This window comes from Mastomys coucha, unplaced genomic scaffold (genome assembly GCF_008632895.1).
Source record: "Mastomys coucha isolate ucsf_1 unplaced genomic scaffold, UCSF_Mcou_1 pScaffold23, whole genome shotgun sequence".
In the NCBI taxonomy this organism is placed as follows: Eukaryota; Metazoa; Chordata; class Mammalia; order Rodentia; family Muridae; genus Mastomys; species Mastomys coucha.
Window position 1 is genome coordinate 95,611,972 of NW_022196906.1, and position 25,928 is coordinate 95,637,899.

Here is a 25,928-nt window from a genome sequence, read left to right on the forward strand (position 1 = left end):
AAAAGCTTCCCCATTGTTTCTGTTCTTGCTCCGTCTAAGCTGATTTGTCCACCTCAGTGGTCACTCAGGTGTCTCTTCCATGGGTCCTCCCTGACAGTAAGCTTCTCCACATACCTACAAGACTACATCCTCCCCATGCTCTCCCCCAACTCAATACAACCTCTTCTTTCCCTTCGTGGAGTGTGGTACTGTGGTTTGGGCTAGAAAATAGTCTCCATGGCAGGGAGTGTTAAACATTGAGTCCATTTCCTAGTGTCTACTACAATTGCAGGTTTAATTGATGAAGGGTTTTTTGTTTTATTTCTTTCAGCCTCTCTTGTAAGAAGCACAACCCTCGTCTCTGGTTCCATATTTGGTAGGTAAAGGCTTCAGAACCCTATTTAGAAGAACCCCACACAGACTATGGGTAAGCATCCCTTGTATACTCCAAGATGTAGGGTGGTATGTGTCCAACTCCTAGCTCTCTCAAAAAACCAAGCAGCAGAGAGAAACAAATGCTCATGGCTAACAGTGTTTGCTAACTCCCATGGTGTAAATATAGCCACAATGGCCGATGGGGAGTACCGGTGGTACTGCATATGGGACTGGGAAGTTGGCTCCTGTAAGATAGGGCAGGCAGACTCCAGCATTGGCTGCACTGGACCATAATGCTCATTTTTCTCCTTGAATCGCATGGCATTCCTTTTCTGTCACTGTGTCTCTCTAATACAGTGGTTCTCAACATTCCTTATGCGGAACCCCTTTTATACAGTTCCTCATATCATGGTGACCCACCAATCATAAATTTTCCTCATCGCTACTTCATAACTGTAATTTTGCTACTGTTTTATGAATTGTAATGTCAATCAATATCCATGCTTTCCATTGGTCTTAGGTGACCCCTATGAAAAGGTCATTTTATCCCCAAAGAGGTTGTGACCTATAGGTTGAGAACCACTGTACATTTTTCCTAATCGTTTTTAGCTTTGAAGGTCACTTCTTTGGTGGTGTTATTGTGGTTAGAATGTAAATTGCCCCTAGAGCTTCATTTACTTGAATACTTGGTCTCCGGCTAGCCGTGTTATTTTGGAGTAAAGGGCTGCAGAGATGTCTTAGTAGAGGACCCACATTCGATTCCCAGTGCCCACATAGTGGTTCACGGCCATCCATGGTTGTACTTCTAGGAGATCTTATGCCCTTCTTCTGTCTTCTGTGGACACTAAGCATATCCACAGTGCCTATATATGTGCAGGCAGAATATTCACACGGAAAATAAAGCAAATGCATTTTGAAGGGGAAATAATACTTGTGGCGCCTTTAAGAGGTGGAGCCTTGCTGGAGGAGTGGGTCTCTAGAGGCAAGCTGTGGGGTTTGCTTCCCATCTGCTTTCTGCATTCTAACCAGGTGCTTCAGGCTCCTGCTGCCATTCCTCCATGATGTACTGTATCCCCTTTGAAGCCATAAGCCAGAGTAAACCCTTCCTGTCTTAAGATGCTTCTAGTCGAGTATTTGGTCACAAAGAGAAAAATAAGGAATAGAGGAGTCCTCCTGATCCCCAGCAACCCCAGCCCATGGAACTACCCGAATCCTGCAAGGAAGAGCCCTGAAGTTTCTCTGTGCCTGCACTACGATGGTGTGAAGTAGCTGACTGTGAACACTGCTCACTTCCACTAAGTCTGTCAGACTTTAGAGCAGAGGAGCCACTTACTCTTCTAAGGAAATCCACTTCAGTGTACAGAAAGTATCTATTAAAAGCTTTTTGATGGAAGGAGACAAAGAAGAGGAGGGAAGAAGAGAGGGAGGGTGTACTGAAAGGAAGGAGAAAGGGAGGAAGTGAGAAAGAGGGAGGGAGGAGGGAGAGGGTGGGAGGGAGAGGAGAGGATACAGGGGAGGGAGGGAGGGAGGGGATGGGATACAGGGTAGGGAGGAAAGGAAGAGATGATTGACTATTTTTCCTGTGTGGTTTTCTCTCCCCAATATTGCAAACTAGTTGCGAATCAGTTTTTCCCTTCTGCCCTAATTCCTCTGGGTGGCTAAGAGAAACATTGTCAATTACATTGTATAATTGTTACTTTTTTTTCTTTTTTTTTTTCTTTTTTTTTCTTTTTTTTGGCTACCAAGTGATCTCTTGATTAGCACAAGGGGAAGTCGGTCTCAGCGAGGCAGGCTGGGGGGGGGGGGGGGGGATGGATGAATGTATTTGCGTATTAAAATCACATCCGGTTGTGAATAATGAGTTAATACCCACAGGGATGAGCTCTGGGATGCTTCTGAATCACAAGGAGATGAGCCTTGGTAGAGAGGGTGGTCAGCAGGGACCAGACAAAATTCTTAATGCTGTACTGTTGAGCATCTGTTAAGTGCATCCCTCTCTCAATACCAGGCAAGCCACATGGAAACCACTGAGCCTCCTCTGGGCAGAATGCACATACACAGCAGCACTGGCAAACGCTCCACACAAAAGGAAGGTGAAGGATAGAGTGGGACCATCAATTGTCCCTTTATGGGCATCTGGCAGTTGGTAAGCTCACCCCAAATTGTGGCTCCCTGGCAGGATCATAAAACGAGAAGGCTCTTTACTCGTCCCTTGACAAAGGCAGGAGGGGTGTTGATGTGTGCTGTCTGGGATGAAATGCAGTCCAGAACACATCACTCTAAGCACATGACATAAATAACAACATTAAAATCACTAGCACTGTTACCGCGAGCCATAACAACAATTAATAATGCGTGCAAACAGAGAGCAGGACAGCAGGCCCGCCTCCTCAACGCTCTTAAGTTTCCTGGAGAAATCAAAGCCCGTAAGAGCAGTCCAATTTATCTGGTACCCAACCTTCCAACGCATGATCCTTAAATATGTCAGTGTCTAAAGAGGAAGGGAAAATTATCGACACAGAAGTGAGCATTGTGGTTCAGTAAAATGTTTAATGACAGTCAACGGGAAATATGTAGAGACCCGGATGGATAAGATTCTACTCAGCCAGCTGGAACTCCTGAGGGGTTAGTGGTGGGTGGAAGTGTATTGTGAAAGGGAGAGTTTCCATAGCCTTCCACAGGGTAGCCAGAGGAGGGGCAAGGAGGCGGGGCTTAAGGAGGACCATAGGAGCTGAAGGGTTTGCAGCCCCTTAGGAGGAACAACAATATGAACTAACTAGTACCCTCAGAGCTCCCAGGGACTCAACGACCAACCAAGTCCCAGCATGGTGGGACTGATTGTTCTGGCAGCATGTGTATAGTAGAGGATTGCAAAGTTGAGCATCAATGGGAGGAGAGGCCCTTGGTTCTGTGGCCCAGTGTAGGGGAATGCCAGGGCCAATAAGTGGGAGAGGGTGGGGTGGCAAGCATGGGGAGGGGGAAGGCAACAGGGATTTGTCCTTGTTGTTTTTTGTTTGTTTGTTTGTTTGTTTGTTTTGGAGGGGAAACTGGGAAAGGAGAAATCATATGACATGTAAATAAAGAAAATATCTAATAAAAAAAGAATGACTAATTTTCATTCAGTTACAAAGGACAACAATAATAAAATCCTATATTTGGCAAAAAAAAAAAAAAGAAAGAAAGAAAAAAAGAAAGAAAGAAAAAAGAAAAAGAAAAAGAAAATCCTAAAGCATAGAGATGGTGGCTTAAGGGGTGTGTTTCTCAATGTGGCTCCCAATTTCCTATGTGGCTTATTGACCCCTCAGTGCACTGAGAGAAACTGTGAGTAGAAGGGTGGTGCCATTCCCTCTAAAGATAACGCTTGAAGTGGCTGCCTGCAGGACCAGGCTTCAACGTGTTTAAGGCTTTGTGGAGTTGAAATGCTATTGGGAGATGTCACTCCATACCTGTCCAGTGACATGAACTAAGCACTCTGGTGCTGGGAACAATGAAAAAGACAGTCGGCACAAAGGCTCATTAAAGGCTTGTAAGAACTGAAGAAGCCAAGACAAAGAGACTGTAGAGGAAAATGAAGTCTGGAAGGAGACCTAAATCAAAGATGGAAAGAGGTTACTTAGAAAATAATGACACCTGGGATGTTTTGTGGGTTTTTTCGGGTTTTTGTTTTTTTGTTTTTTGTTTTTTAATCTCACATTGAGACATCTCACTCACCCAATAGTAATTAGGCAGGGTCTATAGACAGATTGACCACAATCAGTTAGAGAAAGATGAATTTTCTAGATCAGTCTTTTGTTGTGATCTCCTGGGGGCCCCTCAGTAGTGAGCTCTGATCTACACTGGGATTCTATTCCGATGCCTGGTCTCGATGCAAGTGTATAAATACAGGGGGAGTCAACATGCGAGAGCATTGTCCCAAAGCCATTGAGACACCATCGAGGAGGACATCAGATCAGCTTTTTAAATGGTTTCTTCCTATCTTCATGACTAAGTACCCTACATCTCTCTCCTTATCTAGGTTTTGTGGTCAGTTTCCAGAGCTACTCCAGAATCTTTGAAAACTGTAGCCAACGTCCAGTCTGAGCTTTCCCAGGCAAGCTTAGCCACTCTGACCAAGGCTCCCAAAGATTCTGAGCAACGTTCTTGCTCTGACCTAGATGCACATTGTAGGTGGTCCATACTTATCTTCTGAGGAGAAGGAAAAGCATCGAGAGTGATAGGAAGATGGTGTGTGAACAACAGATAGAGACGAGGGGAGGGAAGAGACATACCTGCTCCAATGACCTCTTCAATTTTCACAAAAGACACATCAATCTCCTTGGCAAACTCCCGGACAGCTTCATTGGGGTCCTCGTAAGTGAACGGGTCAATGTAGATCTTCATCCCTGGGGAGCCTTATTAGATGAGACAAGCAGGTTAACATCCCAGAGAGGATACAGTCACTGCTACCATAAATGTCCCCAGCACCAAGCATATTTCTGGGAGGGACCCTTCTCTTCACCAGGTGGCTGCCCCATCTCTCTTCCTCTAGACCATGCTGGTTCTCTGCCCTCTACATCTCGTCCATATTTTCCCCTTTTCTCTGATCATGATGAAAGGCAGAACAGATTACTTATAAGTGACAGATCGGGACCAGTTCCTGCATCAGGCAGTCACAGAAGGCAAAGACGTTGATTGATGCCAACCAAATGCATTAGCAGAAAAGAGGTGGTCAAATGGTAGGGTAGATATCAATATTTATCAACTTGACACCTTTCCTGAGTGGAGGCCACTGTTAAGGTTATAGCTGACGGCTGTGGTCCATGGCCACAAGAGGGATGAGGATGGAGTTCTTTTTTTTTTTTTAAAGGAAGAAATCGCTATTAGAAACCCCTCAAGACAGAAGTGCCAACACAGTATGCCAAAAGAGAAAATGTAAGCCGAAAGCTTAGAAAATATTAATATAAGAAAGAACAACATCTACACAGGAAAAATGGGATGGAATGAAAGAAAAATGGTAATTGAACCCCCCCCATGCCTTCAGACACACTGAAGTATGAAAAAATGAATAAAATGGTAGATGAGAAATACATAAAAGAATATAGACCTTGTCACTGATGTATACAGTGCAAGATAGATAGGTGTGCTTGGGGACAAAATAGAGAATAGTCATTGCAGAAAAACTACTTTCAGAAAGTAGAGGACAGGGGACTGGAAAAGCAACTGGGACCCAAGAACAAATGGATTCATTTGAGATACAATTTTTCAACATGTTCCATGTGTCATTAAGTGAAGTGTAGAAATTGTTTCCACGGTTCTGGGATGGTAAAAGGTGGGGCCTCCAAAAGACCAGCTGTATGGTCTACTGCCGCATCCCTGCTGCCTGCTGCAGTGTACCTATACAACAGTCAGATGAGCAGGGGTAGGTCAGGTGGGTCTTTATGTGGGTGATGGGAATCCAGGCTGAGTCTGGGCTTCAGGTTTAAAAACCTCATCTCAGTACCTCAGCCACACCTAATTCTCTACTGCCTCGGAGACTTCCAGCCGTGCCCTAGTTCTGTCATTTTGTATCAGAAAAAACATCCAATGCCTCTCCAAATGTCTTAATCACCTCCTTCTTCAGGACAGGACTGGAAATCCTAGCACACAATCCAAAGAATTAAGAAAAATACACTGATGAACAGGAGTGTAAGGTGGGTTAAGCCAAAGAACGGGGCAGGGGAAGGCTAAGCCGAAGAAAGCCAAGTGAGGGAAGAAACAGATTTTCCCAAAAGATAGGTTCTTGTTTTCCTTTAGCAATACTGTTCCTGGTATTCCAGACTGCTTGTTCGGAAGTAGGCAAACACACCCCAGAAGGCTTCTAGTGTGGGACTGAGAGGTTAGGGAGATCACTTAGTCAATAAAGTGATTATCCTTGACATTGTGAGGACCTGAGTTTGATCGCTAACATCCATATAAAATGCCAAATGTATGGTATAGACTTGTAGCCCCAGTGCTGGGGAGGTAGGAACAGGTAGATCTCTAGGGCTTGCTCCCCAGCCAGCCTGGCCTAAAATAGCAAGGTTCCAATGGGAGGTCTTGTCTTAAAAGAAAAAAAGGAAAGAAAGAGAAGGTTGGATGACACAGGAGAACAATAATTAAGGTTAACTTTGGCTGCTGTCCATTCAAGAAATGAACACACATATGCTCATACATTTGCCACTCTCCCATACACACACCTACATACATGTACACACATGGAAAACTCTACAAAACCTGATGATGACTTTGGCTTTGAAACATACACACTAAAATCTGAACAAGGCAAGTAGAGATTCTTATCTTTGTTTACATCTAGTCTGTTGACACCATGAAACATTAGCAACAAACTTCATGCTTGAGAACCATGCAGTCCAGTTAAAAAAATATTGTACAAACAAAACAAAACAATCTCATAATGCTTTAAATAAGTGTATGATTTTTGTCTTGGGCCATATTCAGAGCGACTCTCAGCTGAAGTTGGCCTGCTGTACGCCTGAAACGTTTCACTCCCTAAGGGATAGCAGTACACATGCACATGCGCATGAGTGCGAGAGCTCTTTCTTTAGTAGATGGACTAAAGGCAAAGCAGAGATGAGGTGTCACCATTTTTCCACCTGCTGTGCAGAACACAGAAGGAGAAAATGCAATTGGCCAGACTGTGAGCTTATGAGACGCCCAGGGCAGCATCTTCCTTAGCCCTACTTAGAAACTAGAAACTGCCCTAAAGGCCACGTTCTAAAAGCCAATGGCGTATCTGGGTATCCCAAGAAGTACACAAAACAGAAAAGGAAGTTAATAGGGAACAGAAGGTGAAAGGTATAAGGTATGTCCGTAAGTCATTGGCTACTGTGGGTTATTACAACTGGCTTCATCTTCGCTCTGTGAGCTCAGATGGGCGACCACAGTTACAGAATGGACCCCCCCCCCTCCAAGAAAGAGAACCCAGGTATTGCCATAGTGATTGGCAGGGTCAAAATGCCAGTCACAGAAGCAAGAGGGAGGCTCTAGGGCCAGAGAAAGCAGTCAGGCAAAGAAACAGAGATGCTGATGATGGAGGTCAGATGGTACCCATGGGAGGAGGAAGGAGACAGATAAAGAAACACAGAAACACTTGAGATGAAACAACAACAACAACAACAAAAGAGGGTAAAAAGAACACCGGGGTAGTGTCAATACACTGTGACTTCCTTTCCTAATTCTGTAGATCCCCTGGTGCTGATTTCTGTAGATGACATTAGAACCCCAAAATACTTTATTAATCCTGCATAGTACAGCAAGTTCAGACTTATCTCTTATAACAGATTCTCCACCAACAGGGGAAATGTGACTTTTCTTTCAGTCTGCCCGTGAGAATAAAGACCCTATGACAAGTGGCAGGCCCAGCACACAGTGCCCCGTGTACTTCCTGTGAAGACTGACTCCCTGACTAATAGACTCATTACTGTTATCAACAATTTTTTTTTCTCAGACGTGTTCAGGGAGGTAAAAAAGGAAGTGAGGCATGGTGGGCAGTGGGGGAATATAAGCCACTTAGGGTTATATTAGTTACTTTCAAAATAACTATCTTGTTATGTTAGATCAAGGGCTTTTAAAGATGTATGCTAAGCTGTCCTGAAGGAGTTCTTCCATGGAAACTAATTAAACAATCTAGAATGGGCTGTAATGAATGGCTTGCAAGTAAAGACATATATGAGGATGAATGGGGAAGGATTCTGAGCTAATGAGCTCTATAGATATTGGTCCCATCCAGTTTGGGGAAGAAGCTTTTCCCAGGAGGGAGTAGGCTCATCTCTTGACAGAGCCTCTATTCTTTAGGCTAGTAATGTGTCACAAAGTACATTCAGATGGGAAAGTTAAGATGCATGCTCTTAACTTTCCAAGAGAGATCTGAGAAGTTGAGAAGTGAGGATTCATATGTGTATGCATTTGCACACATGTGAACATACATGTAACACAACAGCTGCCGTGCTGTGTCTGCGGGCTTTGGTTGTCACTGGGGCATTTCTCAGGAGCTGAGAAAGCTGCTAAAGCCAAGGACTGTGATCTGTTGAACTGTCTAACCAAAATGAATGTCCTAAATCCTACATCTAAGGCATCCATCGGAATCACTCCCCATTTTGCTTGACATTGAGTAAAAGAATTGTATATGGAAAAAGGAAAAGCTTAGTCAAAGTCTAAGAAATGGCTCAAACTCAGCGCTTTCCTCTAGCCATAGCCTGTTAAGTGTCCAGTAAGGCAGAGGGAAAAGATGTCCCTGACCCAGGTCCTCCTGCTGCAGGCCGGGGTCTATGTGTTCTAAATTAGCAGAGTGATTTGGCTAAGCACATGAAAACAATGGATCCCCTTGCAAACACCTCCTTATACGATGACATCTCCTCAGACCATGCTCCCAAGCTCTAGCCAGCCTCTCAAATCCCAGAAGATGAGGAGGGGAAAAAAATGCCTTTCACTAGGCGGAACAGGTCATTTGTCTTTCAGCTCATTTTGTGTTTCTGCATAAATCCCGCATCGGCCTGCTCCTGCTCCCACTTGCCAGTGAGCAGTTTTTAATTATCAGGAAAATGGTATTTAGTGCAATGAATCACCAGACAGTGAACAGGGAATCAAGTCAGCAACAGAGTCAGGCACAGGCAAACCCTGGGAGACTGGGCTCAGAAGATGTTCTCTGATTGTGAATGTTGGGAAATATTTTTATGGCAATATTAGATTAATAGAGCCCCATAATGCATGGCATTTTATAGTGACTGGTGTGGCTTTCACACCATTGTTATTAATACGAATACTTCTAAAGTGTTAGCTATGCTTGAGTTTCCACTTTTCATAGGTTCTGTATCTTTGGCATAAAAGGGGCATGTGTGGACTTAAGCGTCTGGTTGTTAGCGCTTTATTAGTAAGCACAGCCCCAGATGTCTCATCCCCTAGTTCACAAATCTGCAGTAAAAAAAAAAAAAAAAAAAAAAAAAAAAAAAAAAAAAAAAAAAATCTAATTTGGAAACATGTTCATAGAGAGCATGGCTTCCCTGCTGTCTGGTGCCTTCTTGTGTGACACCAAGTATTTCTGGATGCAGGAGACGGACTTTCCTACCATCAGAGGCTCTGTACACAGGAGATCAACCCAAGTGGCTGAAGTGAGCTTTGAAGATACTAGAAGTCTTACACGGGGGGAACTTGAAAGATTATGGAGACATTTACACATGCTAGGGGTGCGGGGCAAAGTAGAGGGCTCACGGTTGTAAATACCAGGTGACACGCTGGGGAACCCCAGCTTAGTCCTTGTCCAGGTGTGGTGACCATTCTGAGGTTAGAACTAATATTAGTAGCAAGCACACATGCAGGCTAGTTGTGACAACTGATCCTAGAGCTTCAAGGGTTCTGGCAGAAGCCAACTAGCTTCTAGCTGGGGAGGACTGCTAGAGTCCCACAGGGGAGTATCAGAGAATGAGGGGACTCCATTGTTTTCAGTCATTGATATACTTGTGTCCCAGCAGGCTTTGATGGAGTCATGAGGAGATGGGGAAGTTTGCCTGCTTGTACCTCATTCTGGATCCAAGAGAGATCTTATCACCTCTGTCACTCATCCAACGTCTCCCAGTCATTTGAGCATGAAAGCAGAGCTACTTAGAAACATGTGCAGTCCTTAAGGGACCATCTCTGATACTGTGCCTCGGAATGCCGGGAATCCTTCCTTTTCTTCAACACTGCTATGCATCCAACCGGCACTGTGGGATCTCCAGAAAAGCCATGTTCCCGGGTTCTTCAAGTGATTGGGACGTGAAGGAGAACAAAGCTGGGCAGTGCAGAATCAGGAGACCACACTTGGGGGAGTGGACTATAAACACCACAGAGACGGGAGTAGGCAGAAGGTCATGGATACCACTCTTCAAGGTCAGACTCCAAGAAGCCTCAGAACTGGATTAAATGGAAGGACAACCGGATGCTACCACAAAGGAGAAGTTTGGAATGCCTAGAGGGAGGCGTGACACTGGGTGTAGAGGAAGTGGGGAGATAGATGAGCTTGAAACAGAGGCAGCAATGTTGACAGACAAACTCTGGGGCCCCAGATGTGAGAATGAACGCCTCTGGGCACACAGAGCTGACCACTGTGGAAAGGAACACTGAAAGTAGGGCACTGGGGAGCTTATTTTGCTAAGGGAGGAACTGTAGGCTGAGAAAATAGATGTGAAGTGGTCTCAGTACATACTTAAGGTAGAAGATGGCAGCGTTTGTGCAACCAACGTGCTGGACAGTAAACAGAAAAGGCAATAGCAAAGACTCCTGGAAAATTGCATAATACTTCCATGCCTTGTGGGTACCTATGACCAGGACAGACACGTTCTCTCGGGCAATGATGGCTGCTGCTGGACTGCAGAAGTCCTACTGGGAACCCAAGGGCAATAGCTAATATCTTGGAACTACTGCAGTTAACAGTTGTGGAGACTCTGGCTAGGAGCCAACAGCATACACATGGGTGACTCTAGATCGGTCAATTTATTTGACATTTAATAAACGCTGACTGTAAACTCAGCCTCCTTTTGTACCAAGGAGCCTCTTCTTGTATGCCCGCCGGCCTTCACTTATTTATGAGCCGCTCTTAATACCCTAGTAAGCCTCTCTTCCAGGGTCCTCCTATCCTGGTCATTAGGTCTCAGGTGATTCCTTGGTGGAACGGGTGGGTGCTACCGTTGGCATTCAGAATGCATCAACCACCCGGAATGCAGTAACTCAGACGTACTTCTGAGTGGAACTTCACCTGAAGCAGGAATCTTATTTATTTATTTTTCCTAGAATCCATTGCTACAATTTCTCAAGACCTAGTCTCATGATAGAGGAACCTCTTGATGGACATCTCCTGTGAATCTGGCAACATGCTATCACTGAGACACCTGCCACACCCAACCAGACAGGCTGCTTCTCCTCTGCAAAGGTGCTTTGCAGAATGCATCCTTGGAAACCAGGTCTCTAGGACAGAGTCCATGACTCTGAGACGGTTCTTACCAGCACAAAGAGTAGCGTTGATGGAAACATTTAATACAGCGAGTGTTTAAAATGAGTGTTATTAGTATCCTTCATCAGTAGTGCCACTGAGCGGAAGCACGTGATCAGCTAGTTACTTTTTTTTTTTCACACGAATCAATAGTAAGTGAGCTGTCTCCCTATTTGTACTGCTTCCGTTTTGCTTCAACCTAAACACTAGGTTCCAGATTTATCCCACTAACATTTTGTCTTGCAGATTTCAAATTAGCATTCAAAGCTGTTGGGTAGCTCTGAATTTTGATTCTGTCTTTTATGGTGTTAGTTCTGCTTCCCAACTGTTACCTACAAACTCGATCAGCATCCCCACGCTTGTGTCTGACTCGTGAAGTTTAAAAAGCAATCAAACAGTCACAGACTGAATAGGACCAGGACTAGAATAACGCTGGGGACCTCTCTCCTAAAGGAATGACAGTCACTAACTCACTTTCTCTCCATATGAAGACAGTCTGTGTCTAGTTAACAATGCCTTCCATTAGGAGACCAGAAGATATTTTTGCCAAAATAAACATTCACCACCCATAATTCTTGAATTTACTAAATACATGGTCTAATTAAAAGAGACAAGTTCCCATATTTTTTTAATCCCTTCTTTTCTGTTCCTAATGATGACAGAATTCAAGTTCATATTCCCAGACCCATGTGATTCACAGTGTCTCTCTGGGCATCTCTCTGGGCCTAGGCTCTGCCCTCTCTGCCCTTTGCTTTGTCAGAAGATGAGGGTAGTTTCCACTCTCATGTGTTACAGTTGGCTTTAATGTGTACTTGCCACATATCAGAATCACCTGGCTAAGGAGCCTCACTTGGAAAGCATTCTGGTTTCTTTGATTGATATGGGGATGGGTGTTACCTTTTGGTATTGGTGCAGATTAAAAAAAGGTATGGCAGAGAAAACTTATCTCACCTGCCTTTTGCTTCCCTGGCTTCCCTCTCGCCATTGAGTTAATCTGTCCCATTGCTGCTGCTGATTCCTATGCTAATGTCAGAACCAATGTGCCCAGGTTTTCTTTGGGACTAGAACCAGCATTTCTCCAGGAACCTTCAGAGCTTCTGGTGCCGGGTTGAGACTGCTGAGGGTCCCAGCCTGAAGGACAGAGTAGTTACCAGGTTCTCAGCTTCCAAGTATGATTCTGTTGTTGTTAGTCCCTCTGTCTGTCTGTCTGTCTGTCTGTGTGATAGTGTGTGTGTCTCTCTCTCTGTGTATGTCTGTCTGTATCTCTCTGTATGTGTGAGAGAGAGTGTGTGTGTATGTGTCTGCTCTGGAGAACCCTGACAAATATAGGTCCATACCTCATTAATGATTTTTCAAAACATAAAAAGTAGAGACTCTAATTTATATCTTCTACTTGAGGTAGTTTTCTTAGGACTGATATCCTAAAGCCCTTAATCCATTCACAAGCCCCAATCTCCCTTTATCTCCATCCTCTTGGCCCTCACCCAGCTCAGAAATTAGGAATGGCCTAAGCTCCCTAGACACCTGTTTGCATTTCCCAAAATGCAAACTATTCTCCCCTGTGCATAACTATTCTGTTTTAATCCAACCCCTGACACCTACATCCTGAAGTTAGATTCCTAAGCTTCCCTGATCTACCTGGATCAAACTGCCCAAGTTATCTGAAATTGGCCAACAATTTATGAGAATTGGACCAAGAACCATGACAACACTCTCTACCCATTCCTGAGTATGGGAAGCCTGTGCTCCTTTCTACCTGCCCTTGAACATGAACGCCCAGCTCAATAATTCTTCATCAGACTGACTGACAACATATGCAGCACATTCTCTTGCCAGACTATCCTCCAGCAAGTGTCTATCCACCAATCCAAATTCCCCTTTGCATCTATGTTCTGTAATTTATAGGTCAGAGGTTCTCAACCTGTGGGTTTCAACCCCTTTGGGGGCCCCATACCAGATATCCTGCATATCAGATGTTTATGTTACAGTTCGTAACAGTAGAAAATGTACAGCTATGAAGTAGCAACAAAAATAATTTTACAGTTGGGAGGCAACCACATGACGCACTGTACGAAAGGGTCCCAGCACCAGGAAGGTTGAGAACCACTGATCTAGGGTCAGAGATGGATGAAACAGGAGCCAGTGTCTGAGTGAAACAGGGTTTTGTTTTCAATAACTAGATCTGCCATGCTTTGACTCATTAGGGAAGATGTTGCAAAAGTTTCTTTTCTGTCTCTTTCTGCCTCTACATCACATTAAAAAGGAGGGTCTGGAAGACAAGAACCACTAACTCCCTTGTAGTATTCCGTGAAGAAGCTAAGGGAGGCGGTGTCTCCAGGCACTAGCGAACAGGGTTGGACACCTGCTGCAGATACTCTGTCAATCCCAGACCAGGAAGCCCCCAGAACTCCAGAAGCTATCTACACTTCATGGAGGGTTATGTGTCTGCATTCACAACTGGGCACATTTGAGCCTCCCGACTCTTAGAATGGGACCCCGAGGTGGGAACTCACAAACCGCCAATCTGGGATTGGCAAAGAACTGTGTCCCAGATTAAACATAGATCTGCACCCAAGACCAGGCACACTGAGCCTCCTAGCCGCTGCAACATGGAGAGAACATGAGGTCTACAGACAGACTCAGAGGGGGCACAAGCCACACCTTCACTCCTCAAGCTTTGTCACTGAAGAAAAACATTTGTCCTTCTTGATCTAGCAGCTATATCCTTGAGTCAAGATTCACTACTAGATTAAGGTTTCCACTGTAGGCACTGAGGAAAACTTCCACAGCTACTCCTCCCACCTCTACCTGTCTGCCCCTCTTTCCCAGCCAGGTTCCTCCTTCACCAGAGCTTTATGTTTCTCTTCTACTCTTGGTATTCTGGGCTTTCCTCAAGCTGCATGGCCCTTTGATCATGATCTTCCAGTAGCAATGGCCTCAAAAAAATGCCCAAATGAAATTTGGTGGACGAGAATGTGAGCTTAGAGAACCCAGGGGTGGGTGTGTGTGTGTGTGTGTGTGTGTGTGTGTGTGTGTGTGTGTGTGTGTGTTGGGGTTGGGGGTACAGGGGCAGGTGTCAGGGGTTGGATTAAAAGAGAATAGCTAGGCACAGGGGAGAAGGACATTTAGAAATGGCTCATACAGGTAAAGCAGTTTAAGAAATAATCCGAGCCTACTCTAAGAACTCTACATCCACCTAGCCAGAATAAGTGAAGCTTGAGAACACTAACTCCAGCCATGCTCACTAGTGGTTGCAAGGGCTCTGTGACTGAAGACTTGGAAGGGTTTGTTTGTTTGTTTGTTTGTTTGTTTTACAGAGTCTAGGAAGGCAAAGACATCTCCCTCTGTGGCTACAAAAATGATGAAGTCCCCCCTCTCTGACTCCCACATGGAGACCCATAAGCATTTTAGAAACACATCTTTGTAGATCAGGTTGCCTGGAAGAGCCACCCCTCAACAGAAGGACAGCCAAGTATCAGGCTGAAATTAGCAAAGAGAACATTGCCAGCCTACCCAGAATGCCTGGGGATCCTCTGTGCTGTACCTGAGGGCTGGCACACCTTGAGAAAGAGAATTCTTGGCTGAGTGGCCCTGGAGTACTGTTAGAAATCTCTAGACTTCAAAACAAGATTGTATGTTTTGAACCTGATCAAATCCCTTGTGGTCCCAAGTCATCTGTTGGGCCAACGTGGCCATCCATAAATGTTTTATCCAACAGGTTCAGGAAACAGATCTGAAGTGGATACCTAGTGGCTTATCACAGCAAGGAGCTGCCTACAGCAGATGAGGAGGCCATGCCAGAAGCCCAAGAGAGAGGAGGGAAGCTGAGGATGGGATCTGGGGCAACACTGAGGCACAAGGGCAGTACACATCATCCAAGAGATACCAAAGTTTGACTTTGAGACTAGCCCTGGGAATCATGATGCCATATGGTGGCTGCTCCTTGCAATGCCTACCCTGTACACATCCTGGCTGGCAAAGTTTGATTTTATATAAATCTTCAGGTGTATCTTAACATTGGCTGAAAAGCCATATCTGTAGTGTGACCTCTGAGTAGCTCAGGCTCGTACCCTCCACATTAGAAAACGTACTCCTTCACAACATGATTGCAGCTGTGAATGCTGGGTTGCTTTCTGTCTTGGGTGACCTTAGAGAAGGAAAGCAGACTGGCCCATGTGAATTTTAGTCTTGGAAGCCATTTTTACTAACAGAAGAACAAACCCAGGAAACATGAACTCATGCTTCAGGGTATACATGTATATATGGTATCTGCTCACTGCTGAATGTTCAAAACAAAAGTGGCTTAGAGCACACGAGGAGGACTGAAGTGTAGTGTGGCTTATAGGGGGCAGCCCAGGGTACTAGAACAGATTTCTCTGGCCATGTGTGGAATTCAAAAATAGTCATTTAGAAACGGTGTCTTTGGTAAGGCTCCTAGTACCCACTTCTGGAAGCAGGGAGGTGGCCCGCCTATCCCTCCTGGGAACTGTTTTAGACTGCAGTGCTGGAATCATTCAGAGGAAGGAGCCAAAATTCTGATAGAGAATTATATGTATTTTGGTGAGGGAGATTTGATATACAAAAATATTTATACCTAGGCTTAAAAGAGGCAGGGTTAAGATAATGAGTGAGAAAACTTTTCAAGGTACTGTTTGAAAGAAACCGCTTGGGAGATACCCCAGCACTTCAGCCTTCTGGGCTCTGTTATCTCCTTAATTCCCTGCATTCATGTTCTATAGCTTATCTGTGAATTTGGTTAACACATTCCCCAGCCGCTCAATTGGATAAGATAAGGCAGAAGATGTTAATAGAGAACCCTCCATCTTTCCCCACTGAGAGCGATTTCAGGATTCATTGACTTGCTAAACCCTGTCTTCCCCGTCTCGAATATGGCTTATCAGTGCAGAAGGTAATCTTCCACCAGGGGTCCAGTGACTGCCCACAGAGGGCATGCAGTGGACAGCCTGTGGTCTCTAGGGACTTGCAGAGAGAAGAACCACTTGGGTACGGAGGGCTTGTCAGACATTGGCTGTTATGTTTGACCCTCACTATCTGGCTCTAAGGCCCCAGGTCGGACAGTGGGCATGTTTTCAACTCACCTCGACCTGTGCTGTAATGCTGGAGTTTATCACTGTACACAGCCTCTTTGCTGTAAGCTCGTTTCCTGCAGACACAGAGAAGAGGGACTTACTTAGCAGGGTCATATCGAGGTTGCATGCCCAGACATAGAACTCACCCTGGGTGTCTCCTGGGACTGGGGACTGGGAGACTCCCACTTGAAGGTTTCATTTCTACCTTGCCTTACACTCCGCTTGACCAACACACATTCCCTTGGACCAAGGATTCAGCTTTCAAATCAAGAACTTACAGGTCCCAGGAAAGGCTGTGGGCATCTGCCAAGAGGGCAGTGGTGATGTGGACCCCCTTCCGGAGCAGTGAAACTGCAGAACCGCTCCATGGGAACCAACAACAGGGCTTTGCAGGCGTTATCTGGGCAAACCACCCAAGGCAGCAGCAAACAGTATTAAAAATTCACAAGGCCTTCAGGCCAGTTGGTGTGCAGAGCTCAGCTTCCCTTGCCTCTTCCTCGCCCCCTCTTCTGCCCGCCTGCCTTTTGCCTGCTGCCCAGGGCCTGAGCTCTCTGAGCAGAAGAGCCTGCGCACAGCTTCGATGCTCCAGTGGGTCAAATGCAATTTTGTAACTGTCACTCTGAAAAGTCCTTGTGCACGAGGGGCTAAAAGTCCTGGCTGAAATGAGGACGGATGATGTTTACTTATAGTCTTGCCCAGCTCCCATAGCCAGTTTTTATCCTAGGCACAGAGGAAAATCAATAATCTTGAGATTTCTAGGTTGCTGGTTAAAGGACTTCTTCAGGCTGCCCAGCTTGGGAAAGGCCAGGATGGGATAATGGTACATGGAGAGGGGCTTCCTGGACTCGGAGGGAGCAGAGTAGAGGACCTACCTGCTGCAGACAATAGAGATGGCCACCAGAGACACAACAAATACGACTCCGGCTGCGGCCGAGCCAGCAATCAGGGGTAGCTGTTCTCTCAGCTCCGACTTGTAATCATCTAGGTGAGAAAGAAAAGGATTAGAATCCTCCTCACATGCCCATGCACATAGCTGGACTCCATGCATGACACCCAGGACATCAGATATATGCGGACTGTGGACCCCAGCTTCCAATGCTTCTGAGTGGGGAACAGTAATAGAAACAAAACATCAGGGACAACACTGGGAACTTGGGGAGAATGATGATTGTCTCCCAGAAGGTGACTCCGAAACTCCAACGCCCAGTACTGAAGGTTTCCCCAAGTCCTGTCTGCCGTGTTAAGAGTAAGTCCAATGGAGGGGAAATGAAAGCCGTTGCTGAAACAGCTTAAGCCGTTGAAATGCAGCTTGTCAACAGATTCATTGAGCAGATTTTTACAGTTTATCTGTAGTCAGCCAGCTCTGCAGCAGGAGCTGTGGAGGATGAAGAGATGCCAGAGAAATCGCCAAGCATTCTGAGCTCCCACTTGACAAGGAAAGGACCAAGGTTTGTGCCAAGTGTTAAAACCATGCTGCATTACGGGCAGGGTGGAACACCCAAGGGTCACAGAGGTGGAGAGAGATGCTGCAAACTCTGGTGTGGCCGGGGTACTGTTCGTGATCTTGGAGGAATTATTTCACCCCTATGATTCTCAGCCTTTTAGCCTGTTGATAAAAGGTCAAACCATGCGAATCATTCACAGTACTTCACCTACATCACAGATGTACCCAAATTCTTCTCTTTGCTTGAATGCACACCAGCCACACAACTCAGCTTGCTCTCCCTTTTGTGGTAGCAGTGGGTTCATCCCTGGATGGTACTAAGAAGCCATTCTCTACAGCCATTCATACAGAAGGTCAAATGGTTTATATCTTATTATGACTGCAGTTCTCAGCTATAGCAAACAAAACCACAACCTGCACTATAAACAAAGAATGATATTTTGGTAGACACGTGCACCAAATATTGCATCAGAGGTATTTATCCCTAAACATTATTTATCTGGAATTCAAATTAAGCTGATCTTCCTATATTTTACGTGGCAACCCCAATGTCACAGATCACCATAATAAGTGTCCCCTATAGAGCTTACCAGGATCTCCTGAGCACAGCTGTTAAGCGCCACTACCACTGAACCCCTCCTCAAATCTACTGGTGAATATCAGGGTGTCTTCACCAATACCTCAACGAGGTCCTATCCTCCCCAGTATTTTCAAACCATCTTTCATTTATCTGGGCAAAAAAAAAAAAAAAAAGAGCAAGCAACTTCTAGGGACAAGGCTAATAGTGTAGGTGTGTGTGCATGTGTGGATACCTGGGAATTGAGGTCTGAAGACAATTTTTTGGATTTCTCAGGAGCCATTCTCATTTTGGGTGTGTGTGTGAGCACGAGAGTGTTCTGTGTATGTTTATGGAGGTCAAAGGTCAGCATCAGGTAGACCCCACAGTCACTTCTCCTCACACAGGAGGTTCACGATCCAGAGGCAGGGCTGGCTATCAAGCTCTGAAGCCCGACTGTCTTATCTCTTATCTCCCTAACTCTGGGATCAGACACGAACTGCCCTGACTGACTTATTGCTAGAAATCTGAACTCAGGTCCCCACATATGGACAGCGAAGATGTCACTGGCAGTCACCACTTCGTCTTTGGAGATAAGATCTCTCACTGAGACCTAGGACTCACTAAGTAGGCTAAATTGGCTGGCTATGCAGCCTCAGGGATCCACCCAGCCTCGGGGATGCCCCTAGGCTCGGGGATCCACCCATCTAGACTTCCCCAGCACTGGATTCAAACCTCTGCCATCACGGACAACTTTTTTTTTTTTTTTTTAACATAGGTTGTGACGCTGGAACTTGGCCCTTCATGATTGTATGGCTAGCATGTTACAATTCAACCGTGTACTCAGACTGCTATTGCCTCTTAAAAATCCCCACCCTACAGACTATAAAAGGCAATTAAATAGGAGGAATTTGGTTTCCCCCAGCTGATAATTCTGTTTGTTAATCTTCATGTGTGTATCTGTGTGTGTCCAAGTATGGTTTTATGCAGGTGCCCATGGAAATCTGAGAGGGTACTGGATCCCCTGGAACTGGAGTTATAGTGATTGCAAGTCCAGTTCTGAAGTAAATCCTGGGACCTGAGCTTGGGAAGGGCAGTGTGCTTAACGAAGAGCCATCTCTCCAGTTCCACTGGGGAGGTTTTTCAGTTTTGGTTTTTTTTTTTCCATGTATTTACAAAGGGAAGTTGGCAGGAAATAAAATGCAGGAAACCACAAGGAAGAATCTTTGACAAAGTCTTCATTAACCAAGTCTTCAGAGAATATAGAATCCAAAAGTGATGATGATGATGATGATGATGATGATGATGATGATGATGATGATGATGATAGAAAGACACTAAGTCAATGGTTTCCACACCTGGCTAAGTGTAGCCAGGGCTCCATGTGGCCACCACCTGCCCAAGATAGCCACTCACCTATAAGGGTCCCACAGGTCATCCTGCCTCAATGGCCCTGCCCATGATCAACCTTCCACCTCACACTCTGCTGCAGATAGGCCTGCAGCTTCAGTGAGCATCATCCCCCAATAAACAAGCCCCGTCGTTAAGATAAATTCTCTCAAATTTGGCCACTTACCAGAACTCTCGTACATCTCCCCTCTCCTGGGTCTGCAAAACTTAACTGCCAAATGTAAAAAGAATGGCCTTCTTGGGGGAAATTCGTTACTTCTTGATTTGTCTAGCGGAATTGCCAAGAGACTAGCGCTCAGAGCATTTGGAGTTTGGGGCTTTTAATCCTGTGTACCTCCTGATGCCAAAGTGCCTATAAATCTAGATGGTAAGTGAGGTGCAAAACGGGGGAGCGGAGTCCTTAAGGGAGAAGCAGATGGCTTGCATGTTTCCCGTCCCAGCAGTGTTATTAATCTCAATGAGCAGGCTCACCTTTCTATCCCATCTCAACAGCCCCGAAACATGAGAGAAAATTCACCTGGCATAAACTCAACACAGGCTCCACTCTACTCTCCTAGGGGCCAGACAGCCTATGCAAAGCATCCAGCTCTGCTGCTTCGAAGTTGGGGGTGGTGGAGTGGGAGGCTCCATCTGGGGTAATTGCTACTCCCTTATCTCTCTCCTCACAGGGGAACACCCAGCCCTGGCTTCTCATATTTTTTTTTCCACGAGAAATTTTTAGATAAAATAACTGGACTTTAAAATATTTCTAATTAGTGTAGGAATTGCTTTAAACTACGTGTGTCAAGATAAAAACAAAAAACAAAAACAACAAAACAAAACAAAACAAAAAACTTAAATCTTATCAAGCACCCAGCCTAAGAGTGTCCACCTAAAATGGCATGCTTTGTGGAGAAAGGCACTTCGAATATACATTAACTAGCAAAGAAAACATGAAGGGCTTTCGATTGATGGGTTATGGAATAAGCTCACCCTTGGAAAGGTCTATAGAAAGCACTCACACGTGAGCCAATACAGACAAGCAGGGAGACGCTGGGAATGCACCAACTCTGGTAGATGGCTGGCTAGGGGAAAGAGGTGTGGATGGTGAGACAGCCCTGTCCCTGCACATCAGGGACATCAGCTCTTCTAAACTAGTGATGGAGCTTTTGCCCAAGGGCTTGGAAGCAAAGTTGAAGGAGGGGACAAAGAAGTTACCTAATAAAAGTATTTAGGGGTATGCCTGCAAAAGTTCATATAAACTGGCAACCTGGAAGGATCTAGATTGTCCCAGGAGACAAACCTCTATGAATGTCTACAGGGGAGTTTCTATCTTGGGTTAATGAAGATGGAAAGACACACCCTAAGTAAGTGGTACCAGCCCATGGGCTGGGGTCCTGGATTGGAAAAAAAGGAGAAAAGGGCCGGGTACCATCATCCATATCTGTGCTTCCTGACTGGAAACTGTGAGCAGCTGCCGCACATTCCTCTGTGCTTTCTCACCATGTGCCCCTCAAACTGTGAGCCACATGAACTCTTCTTTCTTTCTGTTGCTTCTTTTGGGGACCTTGTGTCTTGTCACAGTGAGAAAAGTTAGTCAGAAGGATGGGCTTTCGGATACTGAAACCCCTTCTCCCTCTCTCTCTCTGTCTCTCTCTCTCTCTCTGTGTCTCTCTTTGTCTCTCTCTCTCTGCCTCTCTGTCTCTTCTGTCTCTCTGTCTGTCTCTCTGTCCTTCTGTCTCTCTCTGTCTCTCTTTCTCTCTCTCTCTCCCCGTCTCTCTGAAAATACATGAGAAGGTCACAGGTGAAATTGCTTCAGTATTCTGAGATCCTGGGTACATGGCCAGAATGTTGTCTCCTCTGTCTTTGTTTATTTTTTCTCCTATAGGTGGTAAGCTCAGGTTCAGAGCCCAAGCACAGAGGTGTAAGATGGGTGAGAAGGGGGCAGTATAGGCCCCTGAACCCTTTTAAGGAGACCAGGAGGCACCTGTGAGACATACGGTAATCTCACTAATGCCTAGATGCAGACACACAGGTGTACAGCCACGTAGGGTACCATTCCAAGGCAGATAGATAGATAGATAGATAGATAGATAGATAGATAGATAGATGGATGGATATAGATAAGATTAATTGAAGAACAGATAGATAAGATTAATTAATAGATGGATGGATAGATAGGGAAGATTAATTGATAGATTAATGGATACATACATACAAATATACATAATACATACATACATACATACATACATACATACATACATACATAGACAGACAGTCAGTCAGACAGACAGACAGACTAGATTTCAGAGGGTTGGCATATACCAAAAGAGTCCACATGGCCCCACTGAGAAGCAAGTCCTTCTGAAGCAATACCACTAGCCTAGTGAGCCCCGGGTATCTTTGAAGTTTCTATGGGGTTGGCTTTCTTTCACTATTGCCTATTCTGTGTTTGTGTCATTTTCACCCAAAACACTCATTACCCAACCCCACCCCTACCACACACACACACATCTGCCTTACCATCTGTCAGAGTCTGGAAACACATCTTGCCACTGAACTTGCCATAGCCAGCCACGGTTCGAGCTCGCACCTGGACCACATATACCATGCCAGGCCGTAGCCCATCGATACGTGCCGTGTTGGTCTGGCTCCTGGCCATGGAAGAGTTGAACTCATTGTGCTCCTAAAGAAGAGAAAAGGAAAGGGAAAAGAGCCATCAGCCAGCTCCCAAGCATTGCAACCCCAGGCAGCTCTGCGAAGGTACTCAGTCCCATCTGTTCTTGGTCTTACACCTTTGGTAGACGTTGTCTTTCTCTGAATGAGGACACTCAGCCTGGGCCAAGGGAAGGAAGAGCCAGCTTTGGGCCACAGGATGGTGGCACTTTGAAGAAGGAATCTGAGGAAACAGTTGAGCTCTGAGAGCCTGACTGGAAGTCCATAGACATCCTCTGCCTGCGCGCCAGCCCGCCTCAGAGTTCAGAGGTAAAATACCAGCCGCCATCAGCATCGCAAACCCCATCACATCATTGACTTCAACAGAGTCAAGCTTTGTAGTCTCCATGGGCTGCTTCTCTGCCTCTGTTTGCCTCTGCTGAGGTATAGGGCATTCTCTCCCTGCTGAGATCCACTGGCCGTGCATGCTGCGCAATTACTGTTCTAGAGGACCATGGAAGCCCCTCCAAGCGTTCAGTGGAGGACTTTCCCTCCACTCTGTGGAGGAGGCTGACATCACTCCAGACTGCCTCTCCCACCTGTGTCTGCCTTCTCTTGGTCCGATCTGGATATCCATGTTCCAACTCCCCACCATCAACTCCTAAGGCAGCATGTCTCCCCCGCCCCCGGGTCTTTACCCCTTTTACCAACTCCAGAAATCAACCCACCTTTCTGTGTTTTTCTCTCTCTGATACCTACCACCCTGTCATCTACAGTCTCATCTGTCTGCCCCCATCTCTGATGTGCACAGACTTGCTTGCATTAATGTTTTTAACCACCATGGCTCTTCTCGCCATGACTACTTTTTAAAACACCACTTCATCTTCTTGCTGCTGATCTTATTATCATCAGATTAGGGGCTGGACTTTTATAATCTCTCATCCCTTCATGATGCTTCCCATCTATCTGATGTTTGTCCACTGTCAGCGCTCTTGTCTTAAATGGTCCCTGCTTTAACTGTCATCAGATGGACACCAAACTTCTTAAGTTAGACCACCCACGTCCTTCAGAACAAAATCAGTCCTAATCTCTCTTATTCCCTTGGTAGTCTCTCTGTTCCTCTGTGAACCACATCCAAGCCATCTGCTTTTGTTTGAGGCTATTCCCATAGTCTAAAGGGATCCTACTTCCTCCAGGTTATTTAAGCTCACAACCCCCAGAGCCTCTTCCCTAGGGAGTCCTATTTCACTTCCCCAGCACATAGGCTCTTTATTGCTGTCCTTGATGTTTATGGCTCACTCCTAGTACCCTATACATCAGCCTGGTCTCTGTTTTCATGTGAAGGTATCTTTTCTCTGCAAAGATTCTGAGCTACCTCCACGCTTACTGGAACAAAAGCTTAGAGTCTGGGCCTTCCCCTCTATGCAGAGTGAATCCTGAAGCAAGATGACTTTATTGAAAACAAAGAGGCTGGGTCACTAGAAAGAGATTAATCCCCAACCTCCCGTACGGATCTGGAAAACTGTTGAGTTCTAGGAACAATGGTTCAAAGAGCAAGGAAACAAATGAGAAAAGGTGCATAAGGAGATTCTACAACCCACACGCTCTGCCACATCCCAGAGGGAAAACATGAAAAAGCAAGTTGAAACACAAAATTTCAGCTTTCCTAAAATATGTAAAACTCTGCTGGGTTCTCTCATCTAGTTAGTCAACCAGTATGTGTGTGTGTATATATATATATATATATATATATATATATATATATATATATATATATATGTGTGTGTGTGTGTGTGTGTGTGTGTGTGTATGTATATATGTGTATATAAAATATTTGTGTGTGTGTGTGTGTGTGTGCCATATATGTGATTATTTATATATGGGTGTGTAACATGGGTTGTAGGTCCAAAGTATGGCTGGTCTCTTTTTTTCTGGAAAGATAACACCTTGTGGAATGAATTGGAAAGTACATAGATGACAGAGGAGTTGCTTGTGTGGTGTGATACTCATGGGGATGTATCCCAGGGAAACAAGCCCATATTTGTGGAGAGATCCATTCAGAGGGAATCAGGAAGAGCAACCTAAGTTCAGTCATAAAGATGTAAGAAATTAACCACACTGCACTGATAACCAGAAACCAAGAACAGAAGAAAACTGTTCCAAAGAAGGCCCAGAGAGGACGAGGAGCATACAAAGTCTGCTGGATAGTTTGGCATCCACTTGACATAAGCTAGAGTCATCTGAGAGGAGGCAGCCTCAACTAAGAAAATGCCTCCATAACTGGGGGCTGTAGGCAGGCCTGTAGGACATTTTCTTAATTAGTGACTGATGGGTGGTGCCATCCCTCAGCTGGTGGTCCTGGGTTCTAAAAGAAAGCAGACTGATCAAGCTGTGGGGAGCAAATCAGTAAGCAGGATCCTTCCATGGCTTCTGCATGAGCTCCTGCCTCCAGGTTCCTGCCTTGTTTGAAATCCTGCCCCAACTTCCTTTGATGATGACCAGTGATATGGAAGTATAACCCTCTCATTCACAGCTTGCTTTTTGGTCTTAGTACATCATTGCAGCAATAGAAACCCTAATAAGGAGACGAGGAGCATAGTGGAGTGTCGGTGGCCCTTGGGTAGTAATGAAAAGATTTATCTTAAGAAGTCATGGGTTCAAGGCTAGCTCCAACTGACAAGTTACAAAAAGGCCCCAATGGAAGGGTTATCCATTGAGCCCTGGGGAAGTTGTGTGGAAAGAGACTTCTTACTGTCCACTGCATCTACTTGGACAGCAGTAGAGAGGGTTTCCCTGAAGTCCTCTCCACCCCAGTGAGAGATTGAGCAGATGGAAGGCCATTCCCTGTAGAAAGGACGCCTTCTGAAACTCGCTAATGACTATTTTGACACACTGAAGACATGGAATCGGAAACTATGCACACTGCCTTAATGTGTTGCAAATAAGAAGAGAACAAAATGCAGACAGCTGCCCGACCTCCCCAGGTTGTCTGGAATCAGATGGAATCACGCACTGTTTGAGGAAGGTGAAACCCTATTGGGCAGCTCTTACTGGGGTAAAAAAAAAAAAGTGTTTTGATATATTGGCATTTGGATGGTGAAGACCAAATGTTAGCCCATAATCACTTTGCAGTCCACGCACTCTTGAAGCGGTTCAGTGATTAAAATGGGCATCAGTTCTTGTTCTTTGCCAAGTCATTAATCAACTCCAGACAAATGAGCAGGAGCGATGAGCAAGGCTGCTTATGACTGTTTTGATTATAAGTATGTGAAGATGGAGGACACGGCTACAGAGGCCGGTGGTTGTATCTCCATTATCTCTCCACCCACAGCATCCCAAACCCCATCACTACCTGGGTTCACCACAACTGAGTGCTAAGGGGCTGAGCAAGCCACCCACTTACCATCAGCTGAGCACATGATATCACTAAGATCTGGAAGTGTTTCTCTGAGATCT

General features: G+C 45.4%; 1 protein-coding gene across 2 annotated transcripts in view; it reads right to left on the reverse strand.

The window, feature by feature from the left end:
- Ephb1 (EPH receptor B1) overlaps window positions 1–25,928 on the reverse strand; it is a 429,402-nt gene that overhangs the window by 60,563 nt on the left and 342,911 nt on the right. For both annotated transcript variants that reach the window (XM_031343409.1, XM_031343410.1), the window contains 4 exons: window positions 22,341–22,503; window positions 17,298–17,406; window positions 16,435–16,499; window positions 4,623–4,745 (listed from right to left, as the gene is read on the reverse strand). In XM_031343409.1, the coding sequence (XP_031199269.1) occupies window positions 4,623–4,745; window positions 16,435–16,499; window positions 17,298–17,406; window positions 22,341–22,503 (460 nt within the window). The remainder of the gene's footprint in view (window positions 1–4,622; window positions 4,746–16,434; window positions 16,500–17,297; window positions 17,407–22,340; window positions 22,504–25,928) is intronic.